The sequence below is a fragment of the Nyctereutes procyonoides genome, unplaced genomic scaffold (assembly GCF_905146905.1).
Source record: "Nyctereutes procyonoides isolate TBG_1078 unplaced genomic scaffold, NYPRO_anot_genome, whole genome shotgun sequence".
Classification (NCBI taxonomy): domain Eukaryota; kingdom Metazoa; phylum Chordata; class Mammalia; order Carnivora; family Canidae; genus Nyctereutes; species Nyctereutes procyonoides.
The window spans coordinates 11,586,404-11,603,124 of record NW_026575141.1 but is presented as its reverse complement, the minus strand read 5'-3'; the positions used below and the strand labels follow the sequence as shown (position 1 = coordinate 11,603,124).

The window sequence follows — 16,721 nt, the reverse complement described above, 5'->3', positions numbered from 1 at the left end:
AATATTGTGAAAATGTCAATTTTACCCAGGGCAATTTACACGTATAATGCAATCCCTATCAAAATACCATGGACTTTCTTCAGAGACTTAGAACAAGTTATTTTAAGATTTGTGTGGAATCAGAAAAGACCCCGAACAGCCAGGGGAATTTTAAAAAAGAAAACCATATCTGGGGGCATCACAATGCCAGATTTCAGGTTGTACTACAAAGCTGTGTTCATCAAGACAGTGTGGTACTGGCACAAAAACAGACACATAGATCAATGGAACAGAATAGAGAACCCAGAAGTGGACCCTCAACTTTATGGTCAACTAATATTCGATAAAGGAGGAAAGACGATCCACTGGAAGAAAGACAGTCTCTTCAATAAATGGTGCTGGGAAAATTGGACATCCACATGCAGAAGAATGAAACTGGACCACTCTCTTGCACCATACACAAAGATAAACTCAAAATAGATGAAAGATCTAAATGTGAGACAAGATTCCATCAAAATCCCAGAGGAGAACTCAGGCAACACCCTTTTTGAACTTGGCCACAGTAACCGGAGAAGGACAAACAGTGTATGTTCTCATTCATTTGGGGAATATGAATAATAGTGAAAGGGAATATAAGGGAAGGGAGAAGAAATGTGTGAGAAATATCAGAAAGGGAGACAGAACATAAAGACTTCTAACTCTGGGAAATGAACTAGGGGTGGTGGAGGGGGAGGAGGGCGGGGGGTGGGGGTGAATGGGTGACGGGCACTGAGGGGGACACTTGACGGGATGAGCACTGGGTGTTATTCTGTATGTTGGTAAATTGAACACCAATAAAAATTAATTTATAAAAAAAATAAAATAAAAAAATAAAAATAAATAAAAATGAAAGATGCCGTAAGCTTCATACATCTCCAGTAATATTTTAAAAGGCCACAAGATGGAGATGTTTCTTCATGAAAAGTAGATTCTGTTCTTTGTAAAATAAAATACACGATGATATTTAGGCTTTTCCTATTAAAAATGAGGAAAGGAAAATTTCCTAATAGTATATTATTATGAAAGTTCTTAATAACAGTATACTGTAAATTTTTAAATTTCATACTTACATGGTCCTTGATAGCTTTTTCAACTAATAATTTTCCTCTACTCAAACACACCTATAAAAATCCCAGAGATCAAACATTAAAAAGTTACAATTCATTGGGGAATAAATATAAAATAGCTAGACTAAATTGACAAAATAAATTTTAATATAAAATTTAAAATAGACAAAATTTATTTGTACAAGTCTTAATGACTATCAACACAATAAATGTATAGAAAAAGGCAATTTCCCTAGGGCCTTTATAATAGTAAGTAATAAGCTCTATTAAAAAGTTTGCTCTTTTTTTTTGGTAAAGCAACTAAACAATTGAATGATAACAAACATCAGTTCTGTAGTAAAATGTCTGTAATTAAAGAGTAAGTTTAGATTCTAATTTCATATTCAAATGAAGATGTGAGAATATGACTAAATCAGACATATTATTTTTATATGGTACTTCACATTTTAAACTCTGAAAAGCACCTAAAATGATACAAAAGCAACCATTTGGAAATAGTCACTAGTATAATCTCAGTTCTCCAAAAAAGCACTGAAGTGAAAAAATACATAAGCCTTCCTTGACTTTTCTTCTTGCGTGTATTTCTATTTTTCCCTCTCCCCAATTTATCTTTCACTCTATTTTCTAACTTGTCAATGAAGTAACAGAGATAGGGTATCAGTAACTAAAGCAGGGGCTGGCAAATATTTTCTGTAAAGGGCCAGGTAGCACATGTTTTAGACCTATGCATCTGTCCTATCGAATACCTCCTTTATAGCAGGAAATCAACCAGTTAATATGTAAAGTAAATGAACAGGTCTGGCTGTATTCCAATAAAACTTTATTTATGGATATTGATATCTGAATTTAAATGTCACAAAATACTTTCAATGTTTGCGCAAGCATTTGAAGATGTAAAAACCATGCTTAGCTCAAGGCTGTACAAAAAAAAAACAAAAAACAACTTGGCCCATGCCATAGTTCGCTTACTCCTGCTGTGAAACAAAAGGTTTCCACTTCTTACTTTAAATAATAATATGCTGTTACTTGCTAGTTGTTTGTAAATAACTCTTAAAAATAAAAGCCATCCTAAAAGGCAAAAGTGTTAATTTAGCAGAATATAACCCCAATATTAGGAGAAAAATCACCTTTCCCTAAGACAATAACCTTATTAATGATTGGAAAGCCAACCATATGTAGATACTGTTCTACGTAAGTAAACTCTGCATCCAGTCTACTCTTGAAAATCATGAGATCCTCAGGCTATATATAGCCTTTCTGAACGTCTCAAAGTACATTGAAGAGACTTACTGAATCTGGAGATTTAAATGAACTTCCATCATGGCTGGGATGAGGTGAAGTGGTTTCTGCAGTATATGCAGATTCTGGACTTGGTACAGGAGAAATTCTTCCCAATGTCTGTGCAAATTTAGCTTCCTTTTTATTTGAAATAAGGTAACTGATATCTTTGCTAAGAAATTCTTCAACTCGCTAAAGGAAAACAAAGTATTTTCAAATAAGCCATATAAACCATTAACTATTTCATATTTCAGGTACAGTGTAAAATACCAATTTGATGCATTTCAATATTTTGTAAATTAGTGTTTTTTTATATAGTATTCTGAATTTGAGTTCTGAGGAAGTACAATAGGAGTTCCAATAACAACCAGCATATGCTAGATACTATTTTTTTTTTAAGATTTTATTTATTCATTCATGAGAGACACAGATTGAGAGAGAGAGAGAGAGAGAGAGAGAGAGAGGCAGAGACATAGGCAGAGGGAGAAGCAGGCTCCTCGCAGGGAGCCTGATGTGGGACTCGATCCCTGATCCTGGGATCGGGCCCTGAGCCAAAGGCAGAGGCTCAACCACTGAGCACTGAGCGTCCCTAGATACAATTTTTAAGTATTTTATATATCCCAATTAATTTAATCCATATAAAAGGGCAGCCCAGTGGCTCAGTGGTTTAGCGCCGCCTTCAGCCCAGGGCGTGATCCTGGAGACCTGGGGTCAAGTCCCACGTCAGGCTCCCTGCATGGAGCCTGCTTCTCTCTTTGCCTGTGTCTCTGCCTCTCTCTCTGTCTCATGAATAAATAAATAAAATCTTTTTTAAAAAAAATCCATGTAACAACCCCATGGTATAATATTACTAATATCCACATTTTATGGAAAAGAAAATTAAAGAGAAGTGATATGACTTGGTTGAGGTTACATCATAGTAAATAACAGAATTTGAACACAGACATTCTGATCCAAGTCCATGCTCTAATGCACTACTGTCCAGTAAAACATACTATAATGATGTTAATGTTCTTTATCAGCAATGTCCAATATGGTAGCAACTCGCCACATGTGGCTACTAAGCACTTAAAATATAACAAAGGTAACAGATGTGATTGTGCAATTGAATTTTTTACTCAATACAGTATTCATTAAATTTAAATAGCTGATGGCTATAATATCGGGCAGGATAGTTCAAAATCAGTTTAACATCTTTCTATAAGACTTTAACAGGAAGAAGGGGACCTTCACCCTCAGAGTATAAGACTGAAGATAATTTCCCTACTAAAATGTTTGGAAATCCCTGCTTGTATCCTGAATTTATAAACACAAGTAGCAGGTGTCAATGTCATCAAAGATCATTCATACTGAATGGAAGGAAAATGAAAGCAGAAATACATCTGTTTGCAAATCATTAACTATTTGTACAAATGAAAGATTTCTAAAATATTTTAAACAGCTATATATTTAATTTCTATTGGATCTCATCACATAAAGGGTAATACTAAAAAAAATGAAGCAAAGTATTTAACAAATAAATTCCATCTAAGTGTTAAGTAAATTTGCTGCTTACACCAGTGGCCCTTTTGCTACTTCTCTTTGCTCTGAGTAGCATTTTCATCAACCAGTAAACAAGATATCCACATTTACTTATTTCAAGGATTATAAATGGGCAGAAGACGTGAACAGACATTTCTCCAAAGAAGACATACACATGGCCAACAAGCACATGAGAAAATGCTCCCCATCACTTGCCATCAGGGAATATAAATCAAAACCACAATGAGATACCACCTCACACCAGTGAGAATGGGGAAAATTAACAAGACAGGAAACAACAAATGTTGGAGAGGATGTGGAGAAAGGGGAACCCTCTTGCACTGTTGGTGGAAATGTGAACTGATGCAGCCACTCTGGAAAACTGTATGGAGGTTCCTCAAAGAGTTAAAAATAGAGCTACCCTATGACTTACAAGGTCTTAAAAGGGCCAACAGGAATATAAATGCACAATTTACACATTAAATGCTTTCTTCATTTTCATAATTATGTGGCCTCAGCACCGCCAGAGGTTCTAATTTTTCAAAAGGAACCACTCTCCCACATATCTTTTAAAAATTGTGATAAAAATACTTATTAAATTGACCGTTTTAACCATTTTTAAGTATGCAATTCAGTGGCACTGAGTACAAGTACAATGTTGAGCAACCATCACCACTACACATTTCTAAAACTTTTTCATCATCCTAAGCTAAAACTCTATTAAACAGTAACTCCCCATTTTCTCCTCTTCCCAGCCCCTTTTGTGTTCTATTTTGCTTCTACAAATTTAACTATTCTAGATAATTTATATAGGTCAAATCCTGTATTTGTCTTTTTGTGTCTGAGTTATTTTGCTCAGCACAGTGTTTTCAAGGTTCATGAATGTTTTAGCAAGGGATTACTTTTCAAGGTTGAATAATATTCCATTGTACGTATAGACATTTTGTTCATCCACTGATCTGAAGATGAAAATCAGGGTTGTTTTCACCTTTTGTCGATTGTGAATAATGCTGCTATGCACGAGTATATGAGTATCTCTTCAAGGCCTTGTTCCAATTGTTTTGGGTATAACTTGTTTTCCATAGCAGTTATACCATTTTACAATTCCACCAACCCACAAGGGTTCCAAACTCCACACATCCTTGCCAATACTTACATTTTTTGATACTAACCATCCTAACAGATGTGACATGGTATCTCCTTTTGGTTTTCATTTTTATCTCCCTAATTAGGGATGGAGAGCATCTTTTCATGTGCTTGTTAGCTAAGCGTACGTCTTCTTTAGAGAAGTGCCTATTTGAGCCCTTTGCTCATGTTTTAATTGTGTTTTTCAATGTTGAGCTATATGAGTTCTTTACCTATTCTGGATATTAATCACCTATCAGATCACCAATATAACATTGTTTCTTGCTATTTCCCTCCATCTAAATCCCAAGCTCAAGTCACATTGTAGTAACTAGCAGTTGCTCCCGCTATACATAGATAAACTTTAAATATATTCCGCCCTCTATTTAGTTTGTCCAGTCTACCTGATATATTCCTACTAGACTTTCAAGACTTAGGTTAAACTCTATCTCTGCTATGATTCCTAAAGGCAAAGTTAATCATTTTCTTCTCTGTATTCTTTTTTTTTTTTTTTTTTTTTTTTTTTAAGTAAGCTCCATGCCCCCATGGAGCCCAATGTGGTGCTTCAACTTAAAACTGTAAGATCAAGACCCGAGCTGGGAGCAAGAATGAGTCATCCAGGCACCCCTCGTCTCTGTATTCTAATGGCAATTTCTACATAACTTTTGTTAAAGCACTGACAATGCTGTATCTGTAAATTATTTAGGTGTCTGATATTCCCACAGACTGACAGCAGTAGACTACATCTTACGTATTTTTTGCATCCCCAGCAGCTAAAACAGTGCTACCAAATGAAAGACACTAGTGGATTAATTTTTTAATAAATTTCCACATGACCAAATCATAATTATTCTTCAAAGCTAACTTCAAATTGTGTTTGCACAAGAGCTTCCAAGATTTTCTTAGTTGGAAGTAATTTTTCCTTGTTGATATTATATGTTGTGTTACAATTAATTATACCCATGCAACCTCTACCTAAATCAGAAGTTAAAAGCTGTATAGACCTAAGATTCATTTTTGTAATCTAGCAAAACAATACCAAATTCCTTAGTGCTTAGTTTCATCATGGTCTTCAATTTGTCAGTTATAGTTGAATTTAGGTCTCTTAAATAAGAGTAAACCTGAAACTTTTTGAGTCACTCACAGTTACAATGAACATCAAACAAGTAACTGTCTTCAAGTTCATGATAATGCAAGGCATTTATCCTTACATCTTTGTTCTTCTGCAACTGTCTTATTTTAGCCCAGAATGTTTAGATATGGACCTAAATATGGTTGATTCCATGTCCTTTTTAAGATAACTTTGTAACAGCTACATTCATTGCCACTATTAAAAAGATAGTTCCCTACTAGGTCAAATTTCACTGCTGTGTTTTCAGTGGTTGAACTCTCCAGATAAATGGGATATGTTTTCATTAAGAGTAATAAACAAATGCATAAAGTGGACAATTACAGAAAAAGAAAACACTGGTAATAATCTGAAGATAAATTACAAAATCAATCATCCTTTCAAGGAATATCTACTCAACTAAGTATTTCTGGAAGTTGAACCCTAAAACTCTTAGTGTCTACAGGTCAAGATTCCTCTACAATTCATGTAACACATCACCATACAGAAGTCTTTTTTAACGGAGAGAGTCATGTCTGAAGAACAGAAATTAGGACATCACTGAATTATTGGAAAGATAGTGTGGAGAGGGATTATAAATCGATTACAAAAAAAATTTAAAGGGAAATTAAGAAGTACAGTTAGTAAATGAAATTCAGTTGAAAATCCACAGCCCAAAAAAATAATGTGAAAACTTATGTTCATAATATGCTCTCTACTTCAGTGGTCTACTTTAAACCATTTCAGGATAAAAATTTGAAGTGTTTATTAAAACTGAAAGGTCTCCAAACTATTATCATGTGCATAAGCGAATTCAAAACTTGTTTCTTCAGGAACTGCTGTGAGAAGAAAAGGAGGCAGGAGAACCATCTCTGTACTAACTAGAACCACTTAGTTTAGCTAGAAGTTTCCTTTTACTGGCTTTATATATTAGACTCCTGAATGATTTTGCTTGAAGGGTTCCACTACCAAAAATATAAATCTAAAATCACTGATTTAGGGGCACCTGGGTGGCTCAAGTCTGTTAAGCACCTGCCTTCAGCTCAGGTCATGATCCCAGAGTCCCAGGATGGAGCACACCATCAGGTGGCCCCGCTCAGCAGGGAGTCTGCTTCTCCCTCTGACCTTCCCTCCCCTAGTGCTCTCTCTCATTCTCTCAAATAAAAAAAAAAAAATTAAAAAAAATCAAATAACTGATTTAGATCATAAAGATTAATGGGTTATTCATCATATTTGAGAAAGCTGTGAAATTGTATCAGCTACTTTGTAGCCATTAATTGGTAGGACAAAAATGGTAGTAGCATGTTAAATCTGGGTTTTAGGAGTCTAATCCTACACTAGACCAGTCATTTCACTTCTCTGGACTCCTTAAGCTCTTAATTTCTAAAATAAGGAGTCTTTATTCAAAGGTGGCAGGCCTACAAAACATGATTTTTAGGAATGCAGTCATATGGTTATTATGATACATGTTACTGCTATGACAAATGTACAATGTTTTAAGAAAATGAGTAAAGAAGGGCACCTAGGTGGCTCAGATCATTAAGTGTCTGCCTTTGGCTCAGGTCATGATCTCAGGGGCCTGGGATCAAGCCCTTCATCAGACCCCCTGCTCAGCGGGGAGTCTGTCTCAGCCACAGGGCTGCACTGCCCCTGCCCCTGCATGCTCAAGCTCTCTCTCTCTCTCTCAAATAAATAAAATCTTAAAAAAAAAAAAAAAAGAAAGAAAAAAGAAAATGAGTAACAAAAAGTAAAGTGAACAGCTTTTCAAAGATAAGTAAAGATCACATCAATAAACAATACCAAGAAACTTTCTACATGTTCTGCAGATTTCTATTTTAGGAATGCCAGGATTCTTTCATATTCAAAGATGCTAACCTCAACAAATTCAAAGTGCAGCACAAACCTTTTTAAGAAACAGGAAAAATTAGGAAGATTGAACTCTTAACCTCACTTGTTAAAATTTTCTTTCTTAATTATTTACACAATGCATAAGGTAGAGAGTTTTCAAAATTCTTAAACCCAAATTCAGTTCCCTTAATGATATTAAGACTGTTACCACTCAGAGTAATTTAACTCTTTGTGGTTCTAAGAGGTTCTCTATGTTATGCAAATAACATTCTTCCTGTTATGCAAGTCCAGACAAATTTATGTAGTTTCCCAATAATCATAATCAAGGAGTTATTGCTATCTGGAGGACATACAAACATTACAACGAGGCAATCAAAGGTTCCACCAGGACAAGGGAGGAAGTCACATTTCCCACACTTTGTGAACTTTAGACTCCAAATCACAGAAACCTGAAAATCCTATTAGACTACAAAAGGTTAAAACAAAGTTTTTCGTTAAACAGCTGATAAAAATTTTAAGCTAGGTGGTTACGTTTCCCAAAATGATAATCTAGAATGATTATATATTAGAAAGTACTAGTTACAAATTTTCATTTTTTTTGGTCAAAGTGTATAGTTTTGACTTACCCCTCCCAGATCCTCAATGTCCTTTTGGAGTTTTTCAGATACGGCGACAGAAGGTAAGTCAATGTAAAATATTTTTCCCCACAGTGGCTTATATTTGTATTTTTCTGGTTTGTTATCAGTTTTCATAGATTTCATAGATCTGTTTTTTTCATTTTTGACTTGGATTCCACCTGTTGTTTAAAAAAAGTAGAATCAGACTATGATTGATGTGGACAGAAAATTTCTCTTTTATGCAGTCGTCATATCATAGAGGGGGAAAAAATCTTTATAATACCACCAATTAAACACTCAATAGCATTCTACTGTATTTCTTTGTAGTATCACTTAGGATAAAACCAGAATACCCTATTTGTTTTAACAGATCCCATACTGTAAAATAATCATTGTTCACAGCCTATAGTTGAAGCTGCAGGAAATATTCACGCATTTGTTCATGTTTTTATGTATTACAGTAGAACTATCTAAAACCTTTTGAAAGACTTTCCTCCTTGGGATGTAAACTCCAAGGGGTATTTACTCAAGAAATACTTATGGGACATCTGCCATTCTGCTTAACACTTACCAACACACACCCACACAAAAACCCTGTTACACATGATAATCTAGTCCTCAAAAGGTTCTAAGGCTTAGTTTCCTGTAGTTTGTCTACACATTAATGACTAAATGATCCGTTTGAAGAGCCAGAGCACCATTCACTTCATTATTTCCCTTGAAAACAGACCTGAGACCTAAACAAGTGCTTTAAAAATTAACTTTCGGAACACAATCTGTTCTTAAGCCGAAAAGCCCTATGTACGTACGACATACATATCCCAGACACATTAAAAAGAAAAAAAAAAATTTCGGAAGCTGTCGTCCTTTACCATACCAAGTAATCGAAAATGGAAATTTGTTTTCGTTTCTATCATGTTGAAAACAGACATCTTCTACGTGCGTATTTGAAAGACAATCTCTTAACCTTACGAGTGTAGAAAAACAAATTTAAGAACACGACCAAAGGCCCACCGGCCACCATGGAAGTGAATCACGGCCCTAAAGCCACGCGCACCCCTGCTTTCCAACGGGAGGATGCAGCCGCCGCAGCCTCAAAGGGCCTGCGCCGAGTCGCAGCAGCTGTGCCAGGCCCGGCCAGCTCCCGGGGCCGCACATTGTTTTCCACTTGCACAGCCCAAGCACCACCGGCAACCGGGGGCCGCGGCTGGAGCGCGAACAGCGCGAGGGGCCCGGTTGGGGTCCCTTCCCCGTCGGAGGCACAGCGCTGGACGGAGCCTTCCTTCAGGCCACCGAGAAGGACGCACAAGCAGGAAAGAAAAGGAACAGGGGCCTGGGGTCGGGGGAGAACTCTGAGACGACCCACGGTGGAACCTCGAGGCTTGGATTAAAGGGACTGCAGCGGAGGAGGCGCCTCATACCCTGGAAATGTCCTTTGCTGTGGATCCTCATGGCTCCGGAGTTCATGGCAGCCGCCCGGCACCTACATGCTGGGTTCGGGAGAGCGACGCGCCGGGCGGCCGCGAACACACACCTCGTCGGGGCCGCGCGAGCCGCCGGCCGCCGCTCCCCTTCCGCAGACCACCACACCCACGCAACCGAGCTGCCGCGTCTACCGTCCGGGTTTCCGGGGCCGGGTCGGACCCCAAGGCGCCGAGGAGGAAGAGGCCAGGCGCAAACGGGAGGGCTGCGGCGGTTGAAGATTTGAAAACGCGTCACGCGGCCGCGGCGCCCAGACGCGCGCCCCGCCCCCTCTCGCGCCGCGCGCCGCGCGCCGCGCCCCGCCTCACGCTCGCCCCCACGTGCCCGCCTCCGCGCGCCGCGCGCCCCGCCCCCACGGGCCGGATCTCCGCCCACCCGCCCCTCCCCCTCGGCGCGTTCCCCTGGGCCTTCGCCCCAGCCCTTCGCCCCAGCCCTTCGCCCCAGCTCTTCGCCCGTGGCTTGGGCTTCCTCAGCTCCGCTGGAGAGTCCTCGCGACTCCTCGTGCCCTAACGTGGTGAATGCAGTTAGCCCCGGGGGCTAGCCCAGCCCGCCGCCGCCTGGGTCGTTCCCGCCTCCTCGGGTGGCCGGGACCGCGCGCCCTCCGGCTGCCTCCTTCACCAGGTACGCTTCTGGGCCAAGGGGCGGCGGTCCCGGCGGCTGAAGGCGAGGCGAGGCGAGGCGGCTTGTGGCCGAACCGGGGCAGCCTCCGGCCGGGCGGGCCTGCTCAGAGCTCCCGCAGCGGGGAGCGAGGCTTTCCTGCAGTCACCGCGGAGCTTGCCGGCGGGAGACAGGCCGCTGAGGGACTCCGGGGGCGGCGGGGGCGGGGGGGGGGCGGGGGTCGCCGGCCGGTCGGCGCCTCCCAGCCTAGAACGAGGTCAGGGCGCCGGGGGCCGTCGGTACCTCACCGTGTGCTGCTCCTTTGACTCCTGCGTGCGCAGACTTGTTTTCGTTTGATCGTGAAGTTTATTTCAACAATAACAGGAAGTGAAATTTGAGATCTCAAGTCTTAGGGTTTGGGGTCTGGACCCACCATTTAGCAGCAGCGTCTAACTCCGGTTAAATTGCCTAATCCCATTGAGTCCCAGCTTTTTCACTTGTAAAATGGTGATGCTGATGGGATTAGATTAAGGATTACGTTAAAATATTTTGTAAAGTAAATTTTTGTTTCTTAAGTGGAGGGGGAGAAAAAGCTTCACAAGATTGTTTTGCGTTTGTTTCTGCTTATAAACTTGTGAAAGACGAAGAGGATTAGGTTTTGTACTATTTTGCATTCATTAACTTTCGGAGGTAATAGTCACTCATTGTTTAATGGTGATTTAATTAACTGATTTTTTTTTTTAAGAGAGGGAGGAGGGAGAGGGGCAGAGGGTGAGAGAGAATGTTAAGCAGGGGGTAGCCCCGGTGGCGCAGCGGTTTAGCGCCGCCTGCAGCCCAGGGCGTGATACTGGGGACCCTGGATCGAGTCCCGCGTTGGGCTCCCTGCATGGAGCCTGCTTCTCCCTCTGCCTGTGTCTCTGCCTCTCTCTCTCTCTCTGAATAAATAAATAAAATCCTAAAAAAAAAAAAAAATGTTAAGCAGGCTCTAGGCCCTGCATGGAGGTGTGTGTGTGTGTGTCCCGTTTGTGTCGTTCTCCCCCCCACAATGGGCTGAGATCGTGACCTAAGGAAAAATTGAGTCATCAGCTTTACCAGCTGAGCCAACCAGATGCCCTTAATGGTTGATTTTTAAACTCATAGAGGTCAGAGAAGTTAGTGCCGATATTAACAAGTATGTACTTTAAAGCATAGACAAGGATGTATTGTTGTAACCCTTAACCTAAATGCGGAACATAAAGAGGTAGGTGGTTCAAGTTTGCTATGGGAAATGAGAGTTTAGTTGTGAATGGCTTTAAGTTGAAGGACCTAGGGAGAGAAGCGTGGGACTATCATTTATAAGGCAGTTGGTAATATTTGTCTGTAACTCAGGAGAGGTGGGACGGTCAAGAGAGGAAAAAGATTGATTTGAGAGGCATACAGACCCCCCCCCCATGGGGGGGATGCTTAAGAGGTTATCAGATCTTGATAGGCAGGAGGAGGTGTAGTTTCTGTTTGTTTGTTTGTTTGTTTTTTTAGGGATTTTATTTATTTATTCATGAGAGACACACAGAGAGGCAGAGACACAGGCCCAGGGGGAAACAGGCTCCCTGCAGGGAGCCTGATGTGGGACTCGATCCGGGTCTCCAAGATCACATCCCGGGCTGAAGGTGGCGCTAAACCACTGGGCCACCAGGGCTGCCCGAGGAGGTGTAGTTTGAACAAAACATTCATCATTAAATGATCTATCTGGGGAAAACAAGCTATTTTCAAAATGTAAACTCCCAAAAAAGTACAAGATTTTTTTGTTCATAAAAAGTTTTAAGATTGAGAAGCGCAAATGGAGAATGTATTTAAGTCCTGGGAGGAAATAAAATTGCCCATGACAGCATGTGAAATAAAAGCAGTGATGAGCAGACGATGATGAAATAGAAAGATGGAGAAGAGGCTTTAGAGTTAGGAAGAGAACTGGGAACAAAACTTATCAGAAGTCACAGAATTACAAACGTTGGGATCCTGCAGGCATCGCTGTCTGGCTTTGGGTAGTTTTGAGTCTCCATTTTAATCTGTAAAAAGGAGGTAATTAATATTTCTCAGATAGGTGGATGAAATGAAGCATTACTGAAAGCTTAATTAGCACACAGAGTGAGAGCCTAATGAGTGCTATCCTTCTGGTGACCTCTGCACTAGCTCCTCCATCTTCAAGAGTTCAAAGGCCAAGACTTGAAAAATAGGCTTTTGATTCTGGTATTTAAGATACCATTGGTTTCCAGGTTGGCTCTGGGTTAAGCATCTGCCTTCTGCTGGTCATGATCTCAGGGTTCTGGGCTCGAGCCCCAATTCTGGCTCCCTGATCAGGTGGGAGTCAGCTTCCCTCCTACCCCACCATCATGTAGGAATGTGTACAATCTTGCTTTCTCTTTATTGAATACATAAAATCTTAAAAAAAAAAAGATGTCATTGATTTCTTTATTGAAAATTTCAAGGCAGCCTGGGTGGCTCAGTGGTTTAGTGCCACCTTCAGCCCAGGGGATCCTGGGGACCCGGGATCGAATACCGCATCCGGCTCCCTGCATGGAGCCTGCTTCTCCCTCTGCCTGTGTCTCTGCCTCTCTCTGTGTATTCTCTGAATAAATTTAAAAAAAATAAAAGGGAAAGAAAAGAAAATTTCAGTAGATGACTAAAGTGTAAGGACTAGATAAGAATAAGGGTCTTGAAGGGGAGGAGACAGGTTGAGCATAATCCTGAAAAAATCAGTCAATATAGGGAATTATATTGATAGGAAGGAAGATAGGGTCTTTGGAAGGTTTAGGGGATATGGGAAAGATTTAAACATATTTCTATTGAACAAAAAATGAAAGCTCATTTTCCAGTGAAAGCTGAGTTAACTTTTTTTTTTAATTTTTTTTAAATTATTTATTTATGACCCAGTCATACAGAGAGAGAGAGAGAGGCAGAGACAAGGCAGAGACATAGGCAGAGGGAGAAGCAGGCTCCATGCACTGGGAGCTCGACGTGGGATTCGATCCCGGGTCTCCAGGATCGCGCCCTGGGCCAAAGGCAGGCGCCAAACCGCTGCGCCACCCAGGGATCCCCTGAGTTAACTTTCTTATTTACTATAATGAGGAAACTAACATTGTTGTACCCTGTGCTTTTAGACACACCCTTGACTGCCTTATAGGTGATAATGCCAAGCTATGAATGAGAAAGTCTGTTTTACTGGTCAGTGTTAATGATTTTCTAATCTGTAACTCAAGGTTAATTTAAAAAAATACTACTGGAACTCAAATCTTTTAGTAGCTACAGGAAAGACTTAAGTCATATATCTATGGCCTGTATGCATAGAAACCCCCTTACCTGTCCTGTCAATAATTAGGACTGTTAGTAAGTTAATCAAGTTTGTGTTAAAGTATATCTTAAAGTATGCTTTAGGTGAAGGATATACATTCAGGAAGAACTGAATGGGGGAGAGGGCAGGGTTATTTATGGTGAAAAGTTTAAAAAGTTCTTTTAAACAAAGTTGGAAAACATTGAGCAGAATTATGGTTTAGTTAAGTGAACATTTGGCTGTCAATTAGGATAAATGAATTTCATTCAGTACTGGCTCTATTTCTAAGAAGTTTTATTACCTTGGGCAATTTCACCTCTTCTAGTACATTGTAAATGAAGACCGTATCTGCTCAGTCTACCACATATCTTTTTGTGATTATCAAATGAGGCCTAATCTCCTTTTTCAGACCACCTCATACATATGTCCAAATTTAAATGTTTTATTTTACAGCCTAGACAAATGAATGGATTTGTTCATTCTTGTGTAATCCCCTTCACTTCCCTCTTATCTTTTGCTTAAGCTTCTCTATCTATTCCTTTTCCCTGTTCATAGCAAGCCTAGCTTAGATTGAGCCTGTATCTCCTGCTCATTTGGAGCCTTCCATAAAATTCCTATTTGATTCATATGCTAACTATTGATATGTTATCTTCTGAAATATGTTCTCTTGCTATTTTTAAAATTTAGTTTTCATATTTTATAGTCTCAATACCCTGGTGAGTTGGAGGACAGAAGGGTTTTTGAAGGTTAAGTTGTTCATTTTGTAGGCTAAGCATATGAAAAGATAGCTGTGGCACTGAAGTGCCTGTGTCAGGTGATGGTAAGCTCAGAAACCCTGGAGAATTCAGTGTTTCAAGGTCTTGAACATAACCTCAATGAAGGGTAAAAAATGGAGAATAAACAAGACAGGAAGATTCAGAATTTGAAAGTGGATTCCCTGAGATGATCTAATTCAGAGGCCACTGTGGCATCTGTAGGAACTGTTAAAGATAATGAGCTGGTTCAGAGGTGATATATCATGTTCTGAACTAGACTAAATTACTTAAGGTTAGTAAAGAATACGTATATGCTATTTGGCCATGACTATAAAATAATCTGCCTACTTGTCCCACTTCTTTTCTTCTGCATTGATTGAGCACCTACCATGTGCTATGCTCAGTGAGATTGGTTTACATAAGATCCCATAAAAATCTCATTATGTAAATTTTAAAATTTTCTAATACGGTAGTCCCTACTTATCCTAGGTTTCAGTTTCCTCTGTCAACCATGGTCCAGAAGCAGATGATTTTCCTTCTGAACTATTGTCAGAAGGTCAACAGTAGCCTAACACTACTTCATTTACCTCACTTTACCTGATCATGCAGACATTTTATCATCTCAGATTATTATAAGGAGGGCAAGTACAGTACAGTAAGATATTTTGAGATCTATTGTCCAATAGACCACATTCACATAACTTTTATTACAGTATATAATTATAATTGTGTTTTTAGTTATGTTAATTTCTCTATGTGACTAGCTTATAAATTAAACTATCATAGGTGTGTGCGTATAGGAAAAAACATGTTGAGTTTGTTACTATTTGGGGTTTCAGGTATCTACAGGGGCTCATGGAATAATATATCCCTTGGCAGATGAGGGAGTCCTACTGTACTCTTACGGGTCTACATACAGTAAAATGGACCCATTTTAAGTGTTCATATTGAATTCTAATAAGTATGTGTATCCCATGTAATTACTACCACAATCAAAATATGGAACATTTCTGTCTTCTTAGAAGGTTATTTCATTCTTCATTTCAATTTTCCATCCCATCAGAGGTAACTACTTTTTTGCTATAGTTTGATTTATATCTGATACAGTTTTTCCTGTATTTCAGCTTAATATAAGTGAAATCATATAATTTATATGTTGTAGCTCTGAATTATTTTGCATAACACAAACCTTTTATGATTCATCGACATTGCCATATACATCAGTAGTTCATTCTTTTTTATTGCTGGGTAGTATCCCATGGTGTGAATACACTGTACTTGTTGATTTAGATTTTGGTGGTTTCTCGTATTTGGCTCTTATGAATAATGCTGGTATGAACATTTATATACAGCTCCTTTTGTGGGCCTTTATTTTTCCTAGAATTGTTGGATCATATATTTACTGAATGTTCAACACCATAGAAATTACTTAAATTTTTAACCCTCTCCTCCAGCAACATATATAAGTCCCTTTGCATCCCGGTCACTTTTTTTTTTTTTTTTTTTTTTTTTGTAGAATCTGTGTCTAGTTTTGGTATTAGGGTAATAAGGGCCTCATAGAATTTATTTGGAAGCTTCCTTTCCTCTTCTGTTTTTGGGATAGTTTGAGGACAGTAGGTATTAAGTATTCTTAAAATGTTTGGTACGATTCACCTGTGAATACATCTGATTCTGGACTTTTGTTTGTTGGAAGTTGTTTGATTACTGATTCCATTTTATTACTAGTAGTTGATTTGTTCAGATTTTCTATTTTTCATTCAATTTTAGAAAATTGTATATTTCTAGGAGCTTATCCATTTCTTATACGTTGTCTAAATTACAAGCATATAATTTTTCATAGTATTCTCTTAGAATTTTTTTGTATCTCTGTGTGCCAGTTGTTGCTGGTCTTTTATTTATCATTTTCTGTTCTCTCTTTTTTTATGATTTGGGCTAAAAGCTTATCAATTTTGTTTATATTTTGAAAGAACCAGCCCTTGGTCTCATCGATTTTCTTTTTTC

The 16,721-nt window shown here is 39.3% G+C and overlaps 2 protein-coding genes across 7 annotated transcripts in view; one reads left to right on the top strand and one right to left on the bottom strand.

The window, feature by feature from the left end:
- Window positions 1–11,007, bottom strand: part of DBF4 (DBF4 zinc finger) — a 40,404-nt gene extending 29,397 nt beyond the window's left edge. For 2 of the 4 annotated variants that reach the window (XM_055307281.1, XM_055307280.1), the window contains exons 1-4: window positions 10,004–10,325; window positions 8,592–8,761; window positions 2,376–2,555; window positions 1,089–1,139 (exon numbers count right to left, since the gene is read on the bottom strand). In XM_055307281.1, coding sequence (XP_055163256.1) covers window positions 1,089–1,139; window positions 2,376–2,555; window positions 8,592–8,761; window positions 10,004–10,049 — 447 coding nt within the window. In that variant the 5' untranslated portion in view covers window positions 10,050–10,325. Of the gene's footprint in view, window positions 1–1,088; window positions 1,140–2,375; window positions 2,556–8,591; window positions 8,762–10,003; window positions 10,326–10,969 lie in introns of those variants that run through there. The other 2 variants (XM_055307282.1, XM_055307283.1) reach the window with 2 other exon arrangements.
- SLC25A40 (solute carrier family 25 member 40) overlaps window positions 10,467–16,721 on the top strand; it is a 50,769-nt gene continuing 44,514 nt past the window's right edge. For all 3 annotated transcript variants that reach the window (XR_008662075.1, XM_055307289.1, XM_055307288.1), the window contains exon 1: window positions 10,467–10,685. The gene's annotated coding sequence lies outside the window, so the exon portion shown is untranslated. The remainder of the gene's footprint in view (window positions 10,686–16,721) is intronic.